The sequence below is a fragment of the Engystomops pustulosus genome, chromosome 8 (genome assembly GCF_040894005.1).
Source record: "Engystomops pustulosus chromosome 8, aEngPut4.maternal, whole genome shotgun sequence".
Taxonomy (NCBI): domain Eukaryota; kingdom Metazoa; phylum Chordata; class Amphibia; order Anura; family Leptodactylidae; genus Engystomops; species Engystomops pustulosus.
Genome location: NC_092418.1, coordinates 64875819 through 64896668, shown reverse-complemented (window position 1 = coordinate 64896668; position 20850 = coordinate 64875819). Strand labels below are relative to the sequence as shown.

The following is a 20850-nucleotide window of genomic DNA, read 5'->3' as shown; positions in this document are numbered from 1 at the left end:
AAAACGGCGGGAGCTGCCATTTTCTCGAGCGGGCGAAATACTCGTCCGAGCAACGAGCAGTTACGAGTACGCTAATGCTCGATCGAGCATCAAGCTCGGACGAGTATGTTCGCTCATCTCTAATCTCTATGATTAGTGGAAGCCCAACCATTAAGATCCTCACAAATCCTGAAAATGTAAAGAACAGCATTTGTAGGACAAAGTAGCAGACGTATAAGTCTTATATGCAGAACCTGGAGTGCAGTTCTCAGGATTTTATTGGAGGTCTGCATCATTTTTAACTTTTAAACATTGACACATATTTGTCAAGTTTGCTGACAATTACTAATTTTATCAAAATATCTTTATTAGATTTATAATTGGATGGACCTGATTAAAGATAAATATAGTGATGTGGTAACGCAACATTATCTGGGACATACACATGAACAGAGGCCAATCTACTACTTCAAAGTAAGTACAAGAAGCTTCAGATGTAATACATTTGTATAGTATGAACATCACAATGTTGCTAATATGGTAAAAGTAAAATATACTGTATATATTTAAATTCTCATAAGTAGACTGTAGAGAGATAACAATACTATGGCTAATACACATCAGCACTGTGTCTGTCCTACCAGAGGAGGTATTTCCATTGAGATTTATCACCCTAGGAAGAAACTTTCCTATCCACACATAAGGTTCTGTCTTTTATTGCTAGTCAATTGGCAACACAAAGCACCAGAAGTAAAACCTCACAAAAGCAGCCACCAGTTGAAGGATTATCTTATCTATGTACTGTATGTACATTGCAAATCCAGGGGAGAAAAGTTGTGGGAGTGCTACTTTTCTTGGATTTTAGTGTTGTTTAGCAAGATTTGATGCAGAATGGCTCGTTGCTATTGTCCAACATTGGTATCAGTAGGCAGAACCTCCAGCCTTTTGATACTATCCTTTATTTCAGGATTTATTACAGGATGGTTCAGAGCATAGGGAAGGTGGGTTCAGGACAAGCTATTTTTTAATGTAGACAAGTTCAGCAGTGGAAACATTCAAAAAGGGGCAGAGCAGGATCTCATACTTTGACAATGCACTTTTATTTCATATACACCTTCTCCTTAGAGCCACACCCTCCGATAGAGGTTTCTCTATTGCAATAGATAAGCATATCATCTAAAAGAAAACCTAGAATTGTAATAAACTTTTTTTTTTTAATCAATATTTACAAACTTTATGTTTTTCTATTTTACAGGTTGGATGGCCATCAGAAAAGACAAAGAAAGTTATACTAATGGATTGTGGCATTCATGCACGTGAATGGATTGCTGTAGCTTATTGCCAGTGGTTTATGAGAGAGGTATGTTTAATGCTGCTGTAGGGTAATGGCTTAAATGGACTAGAAGTACAGACAAGGACAGTAAAGCCTAATGCTAAACCACCTTCCCAGCTGTTCCTACCTAATCTTTACCCTACGTGGTCAGTGACAACTGGTTAGCACCAAAGTGCAAACATGGAGACAATGGGGCACATTTACTGACCTGTTCGCGGACTTTCCCGAAAGTGAATTGTCTGACTAGAATGCACTGTGCCGCTAAGATTGTCCGCCCGATATCCTGCATGTGTGGCTTCCCTGCTCAGGTCCGCCGAAGTTCACCTTCCTCTTTCTGCTGCATGGAAGTGCTTGATCTTGTGACACTATTTTCAGTCTGTATCAGTCGGATCATCTAGTTAAATACCTGTCCCAAAAACGTCGGAAAAAACAATGAAAGTGCGTCCACGGACCCTTAGTAAATAAGCCTCAATGGGTCATATTTACTAAGAGTAGTGCAAACTGCACTAAATGCAGTTTGCCTGTATATAATGCAGGTAGCGCCAGATTCATGATTTCTGGCGCCCGTTCTTCATGAATCTGGCACCCCCTGCACTGACCTGACAGAGTTTACCAACTTTTTTGTGGTACATCTTTAACATCTCAAGACATCTGTCGGATTTCTCATGATAAATCTGGCGCAATGTTTGACTTATCACTGAAACGCCACCTAATTTTTGTTGCATGATGCCTAGTGCAGCCGCGCCACAAAAGGGTCGTGGGCGACATAAATGGGGTAGAGACGCTTCTTCAATACTTGTGCAAACAGTTTACACCTAAAAGAGCATGCAAAGTCTGCCAGAAAACTGGCCCTTAGTAAATGTGCCCCAATGAGAGGACCAGGGCCGGCGCTATGGGTAGGCAAAGGGGGCAATTGCCCAGGGCCCCCTGAAAGGGGAGAATCTCTTCTTTCAAATGAATCTTGAATTTTGTTTCTAGGTACCAGGGATCCAAAGATATTCAGGTTTAAAGTGAGAATATCAGGTGCCATTTTTATATATAACAATCACTCCCAACGGCAGTTTAACAGTTAATATCTCAGTTTTATTAACACTTAGAAACACAAAGAAACACAGCCATAAATGGAGCTACAGCCGTACTTGGAGCTACAACCGCAGTACACAGCCATACATGGAGCTACAGCCGCAGTACACAGCCATACATGGAGCTACAGGAGCAGTATACAGCCATACATGGAGCTACAGCCGCAGTACACAGCCATACATGGAGCTACAGCCGCAGTACACAGCCATAAATGGAGCTACAGCCGCAGTACACAGCCATACATGGAGCTACTGCCGCAGTACACAGCCATACATGGAGCTACAGCTGCAGTACACAGCCATACATGGAGCCACAGCTGCAGTACACAGTCATACATGGATCTACAGCCGCAGTACACAGTCATACATGGAGCTACAGCCGCAGTACACAGCCATGCATGGAGCTACAGCCGCAGTACACAGCCATACATGGAGCTACAACTGCAGTACACAGCCATACATGGAGCTACAGCCGCAGTACACAGCCATACATGGAGTTACAGCCGCAGTACACAGTATTCTGTTTTATTGCTATATTTTGCAGGTTGTGACTGTCTTAAAATTTCTAGCTGGAAAGCAGATATCTAGTTATTACAGTGTTAGTGATATTATGTGGATTTATTTATGTGACCATATCAATATGGGACATTTATGAACTCTACACATGTCCATCTATGACATTTAGGAGATGTGAAGGTAATTTTTTTTCTTTTTGGAACAAATTTTTTGCCATCAAAGTCAAATTTTAAGTATTTTTTATAAAATGTTTCAGTTTGAATCAAAATTGCATGAAGGCGTCTATGTCTATAAACTCTTTGATGCAATTTTGAAAATGGGGCAAGTATCTGTTTTAAGAAAATATCGGTCCCTGTCCCCAATGGGCCTCACAGTCTAATCAACCTACCAGTAATTTTTTGGAGTGTGGGAGAAAACTGGAGGACCCGGAGGAAACCCACAAAGACACAGAGAGAACATACAAACTCTTTGCAGATGTTGACCAGCGCCGCAAAGCTGTAGTGCTAACCACTGAGCCACCATGCTGCCCATCAATATCCCTATGATCTATCTATCTCCTATAAAATTCTCTAAAATTACAGTTTGTTTTACCATACTAAAGGGAGCCTCTTGCTGACTGTGACTGGTCATAAAATAGTTTTATTTTGGGGCCCCACTTTTAGTTTTGCCCAGGGCCCCACTTTGTCTAGAACCGGCCCTGGAGAGGACAATACAACACAGAAGAGTAATTGACAAGTATGGGTCAGAACAAAGAGGACAATGCAGTACATAGCTTAGGAAATAGCTGGCAAAACATTTCTGAGATGTTGAAGTCAAGGAAACGATTGAACCAGTTCCAGAGTGAACCAGAGATCCAGACAAGGCAGACCGGAAGGGGAAAAATGACAGTGGAGGAATATTCTGTCCATCTCAGCTAACGTTACTGAGACAGACAGTTATGTATGAAATCAATTAAGACAGATAGAAAAGTAGTAAAGTAGTGTTTAGACTAGTAAGGACAGAATGTAACCGCATCACACTTCAGCCATAATTTATGGACATAGGAGAGCATAGAATCCCGAACAAGCACAGATATTAGAGTATCACATAATTTAGGAAGTTAAAATGTAAGAAAAGTAATTCTTCTTCTGTAATTCCATAGAGTTAAATCATATAGTTTGTTTTGTAGACTTACTTACAATTAAAAGAATTGGTTCTAAGCTTGATATATCTTTTGCATTTTATAATCAACCAATTTTTCTCTAGATACTAGAAAGACGAAAGAGCGATCCTTTAATCAACAAGCTGCTCAGACAAGTAGATTTTTATGTTATACCTGTCTTAAATGTTGACGGATATATTTATACTTGGACAACGGTAAGATTCTGAAATGTCTTGAATTATGATTGTACTATGAACTAAATATATAACTCATACATAAAGCTATAATGTGGTCAATCATGAAGATTTTTGTTGAAATATAAACATAACAGAAGTTGCAATTATATCACAATACATCTGCACTCCTAGACATCCAGAGTTTAGTGGCATATGACATGTAAGCCAACAAATATACTCTTAAAAAAGCCCTTGACAATAGACTTGCATACCACAAGATGTCACCAGATGAATCATAACCATGTAATAGTGAATTTCAGAGTAAGTGCATGTCCTTTATATTACCATCACCTATAACATTATTTGAAGCTGTTAAGATAACGTCCAAGAAGATTTATGCATGAATGATATACAGTGTGCGTTGTGTTGCTCCTTTCAAATTTTTTAGAAAGCCTCTCTATTTGTGTGCAATAAGTTGGTTTCTATACATTTCTTGAAGCAGAAAGAAATGGGGAAAAAAGAAAAACATTTTTTCTTTAATAAAGTTCACTTTTGTCATCTGCACTATTAATTTATTGAAAGTGACTTAAAAGTTTAGTTACACTTTATGGTTTACTTGACCAAAAATATTATATATTGTTAAGGGAACCTATTATACATTGTTAAAGGAACCTGTCATCAGGAAGGTGATTTTTATATGAAGACAGGTTCCAATAGTCTCTGGCATGTTTATTTTAAAAATGCCTTCAGGTACTTTTTAATAATTTGTTTAACATTAACTAACCCCCTGCCAGCAGTGTGTGGAGAGTCTCCAAATAGGGGGGAGGGGCAATTCTAATGGCATTATTCAAATGGCACTATTCATCTTTTTCTCTTCTCAATGCCTCCTCCCTACTCATTGCCTTTTCCCTCCCCCCTCCCTCAGCCTCTCCCCTTCTCCCTGCCCCATGTACATCAGCTCACCACCACAGGCAATTCTCATTTAAACTGCCCCCCCCCATTCCCCTGGGACTCATCACACACTGCTGGCAGGGAGCCAAGTAATGCTAACGAAACAATTGCAAAACAAAAGGAACTGGCATTATTCAGATACAGAACAAAGGCCTTTTTTAAATCAACATGCCTGAGGCTATTGGAACCTGTCATCATATAAACATTACCTTCCTGATGATAGGTTCTGTTTAAATTAAATAGGTTACATAAAAGTAACACTTCAAGGCTGAATTGGGGAGGCTATTATTTTTAAGCAAAAATAAGACTTCATGAAGTTGATGCATCATTTATTTTCCTTCTCCATATCAGGAACGTTTGTGGAGAAAGAACCGTTCACCTCAAAATGGGGGAACCTGTTTTGGAGTAGACCTCAACCGCAATTTTGATGCACACTGGTGTAGTATGTTCTACTTACAGATGTATAAAATTATGATAGATATGTTTGTTCCAGTTTATTCTTTTAAAAAAATATGTAAAATATAAAAAGTTAATTATGTACTCTGTCTGAATAAAAGTGGAAGAATTAACCCCTTCACACTCTGAATCGTACATGTAAGGGACATAAGAGAGGTATTTCCCTCTCAGTACCATGCATGTAAAGAACTGACAAGGGTCTGACTCTGGGCTGTATCAATACCAGTTACTTTGTTTAACCCCATAGCGCAATAAGACGTACCCTTACGTCTTGCTGCGCATGGGGGAGTATGAAGAGGGCTCACGGGCTGAGCCCTCTTCATACTCACCGGGCATTTGCTTCATAATGAAGCAAACTTCCGTCACTAACACCGTTAACCCTTTGGCAAAGCTGCCGGCGGCATTAAAGTGACGTCACCGGGGAGCGGCGATCCGTTGCCATGACAGCCTGGGATCACACAAAGATCCGAGGCTGTCATGATCGAGGCTATCTATTACAATGTGCGATTTGCACATTGTAATAGATGGTATGCAAAATCCCCATATACTGCCATACTGTAGTATGGCAGTGTATGGTAGGATCAATCAGACAACCTAGGGTTAAAGTACCCTAGGGAGTCTGAAAAATAGTAAAAAAAATAAATAAAAAAAGTAAAAAAAAAAAATTATATTAAAAAAACATAAAAATTCAAATCACCCCCCTTTCCCTAGAACTGATATATATATAAATAAACAGTAAAAATCCTAAACACATTAGGTATCGCCGCGTCCGAAAATGCCTGATCTATCAAAATAAAATAACCGTTTTTCACAGCGTTTTACCCCGTAGCGGAAAATAGCGCCCAAAGTAGCAAATTGCAATAAGCCATTTTGAAAAATAGAAAAAAATCTATAAAAAGTGATCAAAAGGTCGCACAGTTCTAAAAATAAAAGCGTTGAAAACGTCATCAGAAGTCGCAAAAAATTACACCACCCACAGCTCTGTACACTAAAGTATGAGAAAGTTATTAGCGCAAGAACGCTGTAAAATGAAGAATTTTTTTTCTGTACAGGAGGTTTTAATTTTTGTAAACGTATGAAAATATTATAAAACCTATACAAATTTGGTATCCCTGTGATCGTATTGATCCAATGAATGAAGTAGATCTGTCATTTGGGGCGCACAGTGAAAGCTGTAAAAACCAAGCCCACAAGAAATGGCGCAAATGTGTTTTTTCATCATTTTCACAGCATATGGATTTTTTTCTGCTTCCCAGTACACGGAATGGAATATTTAATACCATACTATGAAGTGCAATTTGTTACGCAGAAAATAAGACATCACACAGCTCTGTACATAGAAAAATAATGGTTAATGGTGTTTAACTGCTTATATGCCATGGCTAATAGACAGTAGCATCTAAAGTGTTATTTTAACAGTCATTTCCATCTCAACTCTCCCTCATGTGCCACTAGAAGCAGAGCCAGTATGTATTATGGCAACAGTCAGCATGAAAAAGGCTCTTAAATGGCCACCTTCTACATCCAGGTATTTGTCCTACTTTATGAAAGAATAAAAAGGCTGGCTTTGTATCAGGGATCAGAATAGTCTAGTCTAGATTTTTAAAAAAATGAAAACCAAAAGCATTTTTAATAATATAATTAAATATGTCTGGAAGAATATAATAAAAAGTGATTTTAAGAGTTACATGTACCTTTATGTGGTAATAATGAAAAGTAAAGCTCATACTACAAGTTCCATCGTTGGAAAAATTATTACAACTTTGTGGAAACACATAACAAGTTTTTGTAATATGTGTGTGTGGGAGGGGGGGACAGGATAAATTACCAATACACATCTATTAAAAGTTTTTCCCAACTCACCAAGCCAATCCTGTGAATACAATGTCCAGAGATGGAGGACCTTGACATCTATGACTGATCTGCACATTCTATATCTTTCAGGACCATATGATAGTATTCAATCTAATTACATGATGTGAAGGGAGAAGTGTAGTGATAAGCTGAGGATGCCCCCAGTCTGCAGTACAGGGGAGTGAAAGTAATAAGACTACATACTATCATAAGGTCTGAAAAGGAAGAGCATGCAGAGACTGATCATGGACATTTAAGATCAGACGACCCTCTGTTTGTGGGACACACATACTAACCACTACTACAATTAATATGTTTTTATTTAATTCTTTCTATGGCATTCACTAGGTCAATAATGGCATGGAAAAAAGCAAAATAAAATGTTTTTTATTACATAATGATGTGTTTTTGCGGATACATAAAGGGGCAAAGGGATGTGTTTAAAGGGATCAATTTGTCCTTGATCCCAGGGGAGGACTAGACCCTGCAATAAAATGGCAGATGGTACAGTGGACAACTGCTGGTGCATAGGAATTCCATTGGAATTTCACAGCTTAAAATGATATTCTCATCTGGACATTTAATTAATTTCATCTTCCATGTACACATATTTATATGTAGTCATATGGTCTCAGAAATGGAGCATCCAGCTCTGCTGGAGTGATTGCACCAACAAACAAGCAAATAATTTATGAATTAATAGCATATGGATGGCCACCTCTGCCAGAGTGTGGAGGTGGTCATATCCAATGACAGCAGTCTCGTATTTAAGGGACAACATGGCTACATTCATTGGAAATTATCTTCGTACAGGTAAAAAAAAATTAACCCCTTAAGGACGCAGCCTGTTTGCAGGTTAAGGCTCGCAACTTTTTTTTGAAATTTGACCAGTGTCTCTTCCTGTGGTAATAACTTTTGAACACTGTTACTTATCAAAGCGATTCTGAGAGTGTTTTTTCCCCACATGTTGTACTTCATTTTAGTGGTAAATTTTGGCTGATTTTGCGTTTATTTACAAAAAAAGAAAAAAAATTATGAATTTTTAGAAAAAATTGCCATTTTCGAAATTCAAAATCACCGCGTTTTCAGGCAGATAGATTTACCACCTAAATAACTTGCAGAATAACATTTCCCATTTGTCTACTTTACATTTTCATAATTTTTGAAATGTTTGGATAATTTATTTTGATGTCACGTGGCCTACAAATCGAATAGCGATTTTCCGTATTTTCGGAATTGACTATTTTGGGGATAAATACTGTTTGAAATCAAATTTTACATATTTAGCAACAAAACCCCCTATATAACCAACCCATTTTCAAATCTGCACCCCACAAACTATCAGAAACAGCATTTACAAAGATTGTTAGCCCCTTGAGATCTTCATAGTAATTGAATCAAAATGGCGGTGAAATTTAGAATGGTAAAATTTTGTCGGTTACACGTTCATTTAGCCCTAAAATTTACACATTTCCAAAAGATAAAAAGAGAAAACTCACCATAAAATTTGTTCTACAATTTCTCCTGAGTGCAGCGACCCCCCACATGTGGACATTACTTGTGTTATGGGGGCACAGCGAGGCGCAGAAGGGAAGGAGCACCCTGCAGCTGCAAGGATTTTAGTTTTCTGGTTGCCCCCTTTTGAAGGCTATAAAATTTTCGCTTTTCCGTTATTTGGGCCATGTGACAGCATTTTTTTTGCGGGACGAGATGCTTTTTCCAGTGTTACCATTTTTGGGTTGGTATCACCTATTGTTGAAAATTTTGGAACTTTTTTTGAGGTCCTTAGTAGAAAAGCATCAATTCTGTACTGGATTTTTTACTTTTTTTTTTTTCGTGTTCACCATATAGCCTAATAATCCTGTTATCTTTATTCTATGGGTCCATACGATTACGGGGATACCAGACATGAATATTTTTTCTTATGTTTTACTAAATTTGCCAAATAAAACCCTAATGTGGGGAAAAATCTATCATTTTTGCATCGCTGTCTTCCAAGTGGCATAACATTGTTATGTTTTTGGCTACAGAGCTGGTTGATGGCTTGTTTTTTGCGGGACATGTTGTTCTTTGCAACAATATCATTCTGGAGTACATATGTTTTGTTGATCACTTTTTATTGCATTTTTAGTGGGATATAATAGGTAAAAATCATAATTTTTGGCGGGTTATTGACGGTTTTTTTTACGGCATTCATCATATGGGTTCAATAGTTATTTAGTTTTATGCTATGGATTGTTACGGATGCGGTGATACTATATATGTGGGGTTTGTGTTATGATTTAGACTTTTTTGAGCGTTATATTTCTCTTTATATGTTTTGGGGCTTATGGGCAATTTTAGTGATTTATAAAGTAATTTTTTATTGAAAAACATTATTTTGTACATTTTTTACATGATCCACCATGGGATATGAACAAGCAATCATCTGATTGCTTGTTCTTGATAATACTCTGCAATACTAATGTATTGCAGGGTATTATCAGTGCCAGCCTTTGTCACAGACGCCATCTTAAAGGTAAACCCTCCAGGCTTCTCTGGGGTCCCGATCGGACCCCAGAGGAGCCAAAACAGCAATCGGCCCCCCCGAAAACGGTGCGGGGGGCCGATCGTGGGGTAAAGACCCCCAGAAGGCATGTTAAATGCCGCGGTCGCGTTGACCACGACATTTAACGGGTTAAACACCCGCGATCGGAGCCCACTCCGACCGCGGGTGTTAGCCGGGGATGTCAGCGGTAAAATTACTGCTGAAATCCCGCGGCTAACGATGCCGGTTCGGCTGCTATGCAGCGCTGAACCGGCATCGGCTCTGCGCAGTAGCTGTACTGCGCTGAGCGCTAATCGCGGGACTCAGCGCAGTACAGCTACGGCGCAGAGCGCTAAGGGGTTAAAGTACCATGCAATTAAATAATATTCCAGAGGTATTAAAGTAAATGTGAATGTCCAGATCCAGATGGAAAAACCCCTTAAGTAGATAATTAATGTACTTTATTAGATCAGCTTGATGGTGTCATTAGATAATCTATTAGGTCCTGTATTTGGCAACGCTTAATAGTTGTACCAATATGGCTGTCATGTAATACAGTATTGGGCTCCCAGTTTCCATAGCAACCCATTGGCCGCTTGTGATTGTGTTGCAGAGGGCAATATAATTTTAGGACCCTTTAGATTGTGCTGTTGCTTTTGACTGTTTTAGATAGCACAATATTATGTTTCATATGGTCTACTGTTTTATGCATTTATTGTATGACATAACTTTTCAGTCAGTACACACACAATACCAAATGTATGTATATAGATGTTTAAATAACCTAAATATGCATAATGAAATCCTTTAGGGGTAAAATCCTTTACCATCATCACTTTCCAAGCAACATAACTTTTGACATTTATTGTCAATGTGGCTGTGTGAGGGCTTATTTTTTATGTAAAGACCTTAGTAATTTATTTATTAAGTTATTATTTATTTCTCCACATTTAATTCGTAAAGCATTTTTGATCTTGTTTTATATATTGTTTGTGTGATGGATGATTTAAATTGGGCCATTGTTCTTCCTTTGGCCATTGTTCTTCCTTTATTTTATTTTTTTACATTTAAAGTTTTTGTCATACAGGACAAGTACTTATAGATTCTTAGCCTAATATGCATTTAACATTTTTATTTTTTTTAAGGGATTGGTGGTTTTCTGTGTCTTTGAGGGTTTTTTTTCCACACCAGGAACCAATATCCTGCAGTCTTCTTCTGATAATACCCTTATAAAATTTAAACCTTTTGTGCAAAAATGTTTTTCTTTGTCCTAATCTGCTAATAAGTTTTTCATGCTTCAGTTTATGGATCTTTATAAGGTTACATTTTTTGCTGGATGTGATGACATTTACAGTTCTACCATTCTGGCGATTGTGCTGTCATGGGTGCCCCTGCGATGTCCCGGGTCACAGGTGCACCCGTGTGCCTCCCTGTGCCCCTGGTGCCCGGCTATAGCGTCTCTTACCTCCCCTCGTTCCAGCGGTGGTACCCACACGCCGGCTCTGTATGATGTAAAGGGCCAGCACACCGATGATTGCCGCTGGCTGCCCACCTAACCCTGATAAATTGACAGCCCTTTCCTGTTTACCCTGCCGGATCTTTGAGCCCTGTGCTTGTCTCCCATTCCTAGTGCAATTAGTGTGATTTTCCGTTATGACTCAGATTCTGTTCCTGACTGTGATCCCGTGCCACCTGTCCTGACCTCCAGCCTGTCTATGACTCAGTCTCAGCCTTACAATTCTGTACCTCGCCTTGGCTACCACCACAAGCAAAGTCGCGCCTTTGGAACGACCTAATGGTTTCCTGCCTCAGCAAGTCCAACCCACTTTGCAGCAGGCACTGGTGAAAACCGGGTGCCACTTAAGACTCCTCTCCCAGGTGTTGCCTTACGTCATCTCTCGTGGTGGTACAGTGGGTCCTGACATGTGCAACCTTTTGATCACTTTATATCAAATTCTTTGTAAGATGGCAAAAAGTGGTGTTTTGGGCGGGGAATAATCATTTTCATATGTTGATAGAATGGGACTTTTGGGATGCAGCAGTACAATTTTATGATTTTATTTGATTATTTCTTTTTATATAAAGAAAAAAGAAGGTGATTTAAAACATTTTCTAATTTAATTTTTTTTTATAAAGTACCTTCAAGGGCCTAAAAAGTCATTAAAAATGTAAAAAAAAAAAAAAGGATTGCAGTATGTGGATAATTTGCATGGCCTCTGGCACACTTGTATAGATCCTGCTCAATGACAAGTCTTGGAGACTCATACAGACTCCAGGTTACCATGGGAACGGATCGTAGATACCTGATGATGTAGCGGAAGTCACAATCCAAACCAAGATGGTAGCGCCCATGTGCCGTCAACATTTACCCGCCGGAATTTAAACTTTTAACCCCCGCAATCATTGCCAGCACCGCTAGCGGGTGTCAGCAGAAGGAGTTGGCTGCAAAATGCATCCAACACCTACCATGTATAAAGAGAGGGCTCAGTCCTTAAGCCCTATTCATAAATCCTTAATGATTATGATGTACATGTACTGTATGTTATAATGCGTAAAGGGGTTATTGACTGCCGCAAAATCATTTGCTTATTATTAGTAGTATTATACCTTGTCTTAATAAACATAACATTTTATTGATGCTAATATTATTACTTGATTATATGATAGGGACTGACAACCACAGAAATACATATAGAATATTATGAAGTTATGTGATCATTTATGTTCTTATCAAGCACACAAGGCAGACTTTGTTGTTACTAATATATATTTTGTATTACTTTAATTTTCAGGTGTTGGAGCAGATACTTTCTGTGATAGTATAGTTTTTTGTGGTCCAAGTGCTGCTTCAGAACTTGAAACCAAAGCTTTGGTCAAATTATTTATACTGGTCAAATCCAATATGCTTATGTACCTTACAATACACAACTTTGGAAAGCTTATTCTTCTTCCTTACGGATACAAAACAAACCAATCTGAAAATCATAATGAAATGGTAAATACCCTTAAATTCAGATTTTCACATTTTAACAGCAGAATATATAACAGTTGATTTAAAGGGGTATTCCACAAATATGTACATCTGGCACAAAAACTGAGAATGCTATAAATAAGTGAATGCAATAATACAATGGCATTTATGTTATAGTTAAATAGTTTTTATAATTCACCAAATTTATTGGGCTTTCCAAGATGGCTGTTTTTTCAAGATACTACAACAACACTACTCCCATTATGCCTCAGTTTTCAATAACAGCTCCTCCGAGATGATCTCAGTGATCTCTGAGTTAATATTCTAGCAGTAACCAGTAAGTAAGCAGCTACAGCCAAACATTATGATGGCCACATGACAGTTAAGAGAGCAGCCATCTTCCATTTTTCCATCTTCCTTTTCATCATTACACTATATGTTCAGATCATTTTTTCTGTTAAGGGGAGCTAAGTTTTATATAACAATTAATTACATATTACCTTATATGTTAATGGACAATTTGAATATTAATTATGCTTATACCTGGATTACCCCTTTAAACATTTCATTATTTATCCTGTATAGATCCTACTGTATATGACTGACAGCTATTTTCTCAATTTCAAGCTTTATGCAGGAAAAACAACTTCAAGTATTACAGGCAGTCCCCGGGTTACGTACAAAATAGGGTGCGGAGGTTTGTTCTTTGGCCCCAGTGGCCCCAGTGACAATTGAGGTTTAAACATTTTTTGCTGTAATAGGACCAAGGATGATCAATAAAACTTCATTACAGACATCTTAGAGCTGATTATTGCAATCTGGGACTATAGAAATGCATAAGAGCTTCACCAGATGCCAGAAGGGTCTGTCTGTAACTATGGGTTGTCTGTAAGTCGAGTGTCCTTAAGTAGGGGACTGCCTGTATCTGCTTTCCTTCCAGCCTCACCAGAGGACTCATGTCCCGTGCTGCAATTAGGTTTTCTGAATATAATTCCTTCATTTGAAGTTGAGAGTTTAGGTCAGAGAATTCCCTTCAACCTAGGCAGTACTGCCAATACATTAACTGAACTTAACTGACATAAATACGTCTTCGATGACATTTTGTACAGTATGTTAAGTGTTCAGAATTATAAAGACTTCGATCATATTTGATAAAGACATAAAGCTATGGTACGCTGTACATTTTTTAATGATAATACTGTATAATACTAAGAGTTCTCAAATTTATTCTACATATTGTACAGTATATTAAGTATCATGCTGATAGTTTTTATAACTGTTTATTTTATATGTTGTACAGTAGTGGAATGTTGAATATTGCTTTATTTCTGGTACGATACTCCTGCTCAACTACATCAGCTTTTCTCTAACATACCGGGTGTATGCTGGCACTGTGGGGAAATGGTTGGGACTCTACAACACATCGACTGGAGTTGTACACTTATTCAGCCATTTTGGGGGGAGATAATGGGATTGCTCCGGAAAGTACTCTCACTGTTGATACCTCTCAGCCCTCTTCTACCTGCTTAATTTACCCCCACATCCCCTGCCTAAGGTAACATAAAAACTCAGCTTGCATATCCTTACTGCAGCCAGGTATATGATAGTCCATCACTGGAAGAGGTCGTCTCACCCCACCCAATCAACTCTTCTGGTGAGAATGTGAGAAGTTAGAAGTATGGAGTCCCTAGCAGCATCTATGGGTCACAGAGTGGACTTTTTCAGTAAGGTCTGGGCTCAATGGGAGCCTTACTGGGGTGTGATGTGACATCAAGGGGGAGGCTAGACCCGTGACAAGATCCTCTCCTGTAGGAATCATTCCCTTTGTCATTCCCTTTTGTGTACTTGTCTTGTGTGTCTCTGGTTTTTGTTGTTAAATTGCAGATTTCTGGTGGACATTTTTACCATGAGTATGCATTAACTACATGCTGTTGAGGGCATGCCTACCATTCTTATTTATGACCATAAGAATGGTCACTTGCTTCTTGTTAGCCTGTATGAAACTATTTTAAGTTTTTCTGCTAAATTGCTTTGTTTCTATCCTGCAATTGTTAATGCAGTTAGGAACATAAAAAGCAAGAACATCTATGTACTGAATATTATCTTTATATATAAAACTGTGAATGGTGTTCAAAGGCGATTTATAATGTCCTTAAGTAAATATCATGGAGCCACTTTTTTATTCACAGTTTACTATGTAGATTCTTTTAGAGAATAATCGTATAGAATAACAACTTTTTCCTAACTCCGCACTAAGCTAATGTAAGCAATTCTCTAATTAACACTCATAAGCTATCTGTAGATGTTTGCCTACTTATCAGGGGTTTTGCTTTGCCTAGTTTTTCAGCACAAAAAATGCGCTGATATAACCTAACTCGGCTTTTCAAGGAGAAAAAAACTAAATGTTAACTCACCTTCCGATGTTCCCCGGCATCCATCACGGCCCCGACATCCCGGCTCCCAGTCTGTCGCAGTCTTTGTGACATCAGCCGCATCGGCACACACATCGGCACGCCGATGTTGGAGCCGCGATGGATGCTGGGGAGTGTCGCAAGTTCACTTTTCTTTTTTCTTTTCCTACAGGCAGGGGCTGGCAGGCTACATACTCAAGGGGCAGGCAGGCTATATACTCGTGGAGGCAGGCTATATACTTGTGGGGCAAGCAGGTAGGCTATATACTCGAAGGGGCAGGCAGGCTATATACTAGAGGTGGCGGGCAGGCTATATACTCGAGGGGGCAGGCAGGCTATATACTCGAGGGGGCAGACAGGCAGGCTATATACTCCAGGGGGCAGGCAGGCTATATATTCCAGGGGGCAGGAAGCTCTGTACTCCAGGGGGCTGTGACCAATGCATTTCCCACCCTCGGCTTATACTCAAGTCAAAAGGTTTGTCCCTTTTTTGTGTCAAAATTAGGGGTCTCGGCTTATACTCGGGTGGGCTTATACTCGAGTATGTACACATACTGTGATGTTGTTATGGTGTAGTTGGCCATGTTTTATTATATCTTTTTCTTTGTAGTTTAGTAGATTACTAAATGATCATTTCTTACTATGATGAAGAGCTTAAAGGGGTATTCTCGTCTGGGCACTCACATTCAGTTTCACTTATCTTCCATATATAAACACTTCTTCAGTTGGATGTTATTAAAAAGAATGTTCCTGTGTGAAAATAATTTCTCATAAATGTAGCCATTCTGTCCCTTAGAAACGAGATAGCTTCCTCGGATACGACCACGTCACACTCGTCACAGCGGTGGCCAGACTTGCGCTATAGAGTCCTACCTGACCTCCTGGATTCAGCGATCATTACCACAGGACAGTTGTGGGACTTGCAGTTACTCCCGGACATTTCATATACAAAAACCTTTTTGTTTATTTGTGCAATCTCTCAGGCAGAGGTGGCCGTATCCGAGGAAGCCATCTCGTTTCTAAGGGACAAAATGACTACATTATGAGAATTTATCTTCACACAGGAACATTTTTTTTAATAACATCTAATTGAAGAAATGTTTATATATGGCATAATTATCAAACTGAATGTGAATGCCCAGACGAGAATACCCCTTTAAGTACTCTGTGCTGTGAACTTTGTCTGTACAAGCATTAACACTGGTTCAGTGTACTGATTGGCTGGGCTATTTGTGCATGTCAGATGAATGCCCTCAGCGCACTTGTCTCAGTACTCTTAGTTGATGTCACAACCTGGAATTCCTGCCCATTAAAAAGGAAGCAAAGAGGATTTTACAAATAGCCTTTCAATATCTTTAGAATTTCTAGATGTTTGCCTCGATTTCTAAAATAGTTGCAAAAAATATCAGTTTACTTGATGTACTTTTATGTGCCCTTGAACCAAATTTTTAAAACTGTACATAACCCTCAAAGAATACTGATACTCAACTTGATACTATCATTGGGAAAAAAAAAAAAAAAAGGTTCAGCATACCATAGCTCTTTGGGGGTTGTTTATCAGGGATTCTGCACCACTCCAGGGTGGGCGTTGAGGGCTTTAAGGGGAGGTCATGGCCGGCCAGAGGGTGGGCACGGTCGGCAGGGAGTGGGAAGGCCCAAGGCGAGCCTGTCCCCACATCTGCACACTCGCTGCAGCCGATGACTTTTCATATGTGAAAATTTTCTGGCTGCACTTATGTAGAAATAAATGCTATACAAGCCCCAGCCAGATACATCAAGAGGCTGGATCGTCTTAATATATCCGGCTGCATCGGGGCAGTGATGGGCTATCAAACCCCCTATGGGCGTTATTTAACATTAGACCAACTCCAGCATATAGACCAGCAGGGGACTGGATTAACTATGACACTTTTTATGAGACTATTTGCAAAAGTCTTAAGTCATGAATCTGGTTTTGCACTAGCAGTTGTTCTATGTTGACACCAGATTAATGAAGAGGTGGAAATAGCCCTGTCAGGCTTTTTAGCAGTGAAAAGTCTCAAAAACCCTCAATACGACTATTTTGAGACTTTTTTTATACCAAAAAAGCCAAGTAAAGCAATGACAAATAACACCACATCTTTATCAAATAGGATAGAAGTCTTCATAATTCTGAACACTTAAATACAAAAAACAAAATGTATATTAACATAAAACTTTCTATTGTATTTCAAAACAATTACAAATAGAATTACTTATATATCTGGACAAACAATATCTATCTACGAAGGTTTGGTATTATTGGTAAAACTTCCCAATTTTTATTTAACCAGGAAACAGTTGCCAATAGAGCTATTGAAAAAATGAAAGAATTGCATGATAATGAATATGTAGTGGGATCTACATCGGTCATATTATGTAAGTACAATTAGGATATATACTACAGAAATTTTTTTGGTCTAGCCAAAACAAATGTTGGCAAAAACTCTTTTCTAATGTAATGTCATTAAAATTGTGTTTTTCTAATTCTTTGTATTATTCATTCTTTGCATTATTTTCCCTATTTTCTCTCATACTCTTAAGTACAGGCACATGTAGGAAACTGTAGAAGAGGTAAATTATGGCATGTTCCGATAAAGTCATACTAAATAAATGAAACTTGGGCCTCCTTGGGCTGATTCCAGCAGCCCCTCCCCATGTCCTATGTCTCCTCATCTTTCATTTCATTGTTCGCATAGCTTAAATATTTCGCAATGGCCTGCCTGGGGCGCTCACCCATCCCTGATGACTGCGTAGATGGGGAGTGCACTGGTCTCGGCGGGCCTATCCTGTGCGCTCTTTCCGCTGGAAAATTTTCGTCTATGCACAACAATCAGGCAACGTATCAGAGAACACCTTATTCAGCACCAGTTCCGTTATGGTCTCAGGCAGACCTACAAAGCGCAGGTTGCTGCGCCTTGACCTATTTTCCAGGTCATCTAATTTTTCAGATATTTTTCTATTGTCAGCAGCAAGCAGCTTTACTCTTGCCATTACTCCGGCAGTATCATCTTCCATTGAAGAAATCTGCTGCTCCGCTTCCTCTATTCTATTTGCATTAGTTTTTATATCATTTTGCAAGGTTATCAGGAACTCTGCTATAGTGGATGATATCGCCTCCTGTAGTGTGGGGCCCATTCTACGCACCACTTCTTTAGCCAGCTTCTTGTAATTTATATGTGGTTGTTGGCTGGATGTATTGCTGGTATCTGACTCACCCCCATCCTCCTCTGTCTGGTCACCGCGTGGCTCCGCTGTTCAGCGGGTCGGCCCATCTTGGCCATGCGGTTCTCTCCTGTGTCTCCGACCCCGCTTTGTTTATGGTGTTGCTATGCGCCAGCCGCCTCTCGGGTGCTGTCCTGCAGCTTACCGGGTTCAGCAAGCCTTATTTTCCGGCTCTTGTTGTGCGTGTGGGCGATCTCTTACGGGCTATGTGCTGTGGAGCTCCGCTGTCCCCTGTCCTCACATGCTGGAGCCGGAACCGGAAGTCCTTTCTCTTTCATTTCATGTAACAAGGGTGATATTATCAGAGGTCCTGTTACATTGGAAAACTGTACCCCATTCATATATCTGATCACAGCGTGCCACCAAGGACTCCTACTCCTCCCCATGCCACCATGCTGGGATTTCATGTGATCAGATATATATGGGGTATATAGGGTACAGTTTGCAAATGTATTTTTATGAAATCATAAACATCTTAGTTGTCACTGTGAACTAGATGCCCGATTTATGAAAATATTTAAAAAAAAACTATCCCAAAAGTTGAACTTTTTCACCTTTTTGCCACACATAAAAAATGAAGTAAAAAGTGATCAAAAGGTCATCCAGTCCCTAGAATGATAATAATGTAAGCCCTTACTCAGGTCTGTATACAGATGTCAGAATAATTAAAATTTAAAACATAACAAACATATACATTTTTGTGACAGAAGTAACTCAAAGCAAAGGTTTCATCTGGACCACGCCATGAAAGCTGAAAAAAAGAAAAACGTGAAAACAAAAATAGCATAATGGGGCACATTTACTTACCCGGTCCAGTCGCGATCCAGCGGCGGATTCTCCGTCGCTGATTCGGGTTCTGCCGGGATTCACTAAGGTCCGTGCGCCGATATTCACCAGGTGTCGCTGCTGCGCCGAGGTCCGCTGGAGTTCACCTGCTTTTCTCTGGTGTATGTGAGTGCTTGATCTTGCGACACAAATGGCTTTTTAAATTCCGCGATTTTTCCGAATCCTTCGGGTTGTCCGGTGGCCACGCCCCCCGATTTCTGTCGCATGAAAATCGGCGCGATTGCGCCAAAAATCGGTCGCGTGCGCCACTATCCCGTGAAATACAGCGCAAAGCAGAAATATTCGGGAAAAACCCGACGGATTCGCGGCTGCGGACCCTTAGTAAATGTGCCCCAATGTGTCTTTATGTGTTTTTTGCTGCATTTGCATTTTTTCCTCTGGAAATGGCAAAATAAAAATGTTATGGGTTTTGGAAAGTGAGGAGTAAACGCAGAAAAGGGCTGTGGTAAAAATAAACCACTGTATCATTGTATCCCAAATTATTGGAGCGGCAGGACAGGGGGGGTGCCTTTCTATAGTTTGCCTCAGGCAACAAAGAGGCTAGGTTCACTCCTGCCAGCTACTTACTCCTCCACTGCCAGGAAGCTGTAAAAAGTATTGGGCGCTGACTTTTCCTGGACCTGCATTATTTTTTTTACATTTTTCATCTTTGTCTATTTCTTCATTTCAGATTATACTTCAGGAACATCAGCAGACTGGGCAGCTGAACAAAAGATTAAATTTGCGTATACCTATGAACTACGAGATGATGGAGAATTTGGATTTGAACTCCCAGCTGATCAGATAAAACCAACATGTGAAGAAACATTGACCTCTATGTTGTCCATGTTTGACTACATAAATGAAAAATATCTGGAGCCACTGGATGTTGGTGGCGGAGCAGTTGTTATTGGTTCACTATGGACAAATACACTTCTTTCGCTTTTCATCTGTGTGTATTATGCTTTCTCTCATTAATTATGACCAATTCTCTTGATAAACATATTTTCCTTTTTATAATATCTGATGTAATTTGTAAAATACAAACTAGTGCATATTAATTATGTCAATTAAAGATTCATTGTTTACAATAAATCATAACTCATAAACTCTTTAATATGTTATGTAATAATAGAGTAATGAATAACAAAAGGAACAGCTCACCTGCCACAATGTATGCCTTACTATGTTCATATCAAATAATGCTGCTCAGTATGAGGCCAAGAAATCTATCATCAGTTTTGACCATGTTAACTGCTTTAGGACAGAAGAGAGATAAGTCGTCTAAATTAACCAGCCGTTAAGGCATTTAGACGATCTATATTGTCACACAGTTAAAGGTGGCTGATCATTAGGGTCATTACACCCTAGATCAGGGGTCAGGA

At 39.3% G+C, this 20850-nt stretch overlaps 1 protein-coding gene across 1 annotated transcript in view; it reads left to right on the top strand.

Annotated features, from left to right (window-relative positions):
• LOC140076148 (carboxypeptidase O-like) overlaps window positions 1-20443 on the top strand; it is a 42400-nt gene extending 21957 nt beyond the window's left edge. The window contains exons 5-11 of the mRNA XM_072122656.1: window positions 352-453; window positions 1235-1339; window positions 4156-4266; window positions 5530-5620; window positions 12808-13010; window positions 17710-17794; window positions 20157-20443. Of these exons, the coding sequence (XP_071978757.1) occupies window positions 352-453; window positions 1235-1339; window positions 4156-4266; window positions 5530-5620; window positions 12808-13010; window positions 17710-17794; window positions 20157-20443 (984 nt within the window). The remainder of the gene's footprint in view (window positions 1-351; window positions 454-1234; window positions 1340-4155; window positions 4267-5529; window positions 5621-12807; window positions 13011-17709; window positions 17795-20156) is intronic.
• Window positions 20444-20850: the final 407 nt, after the last annotated feature.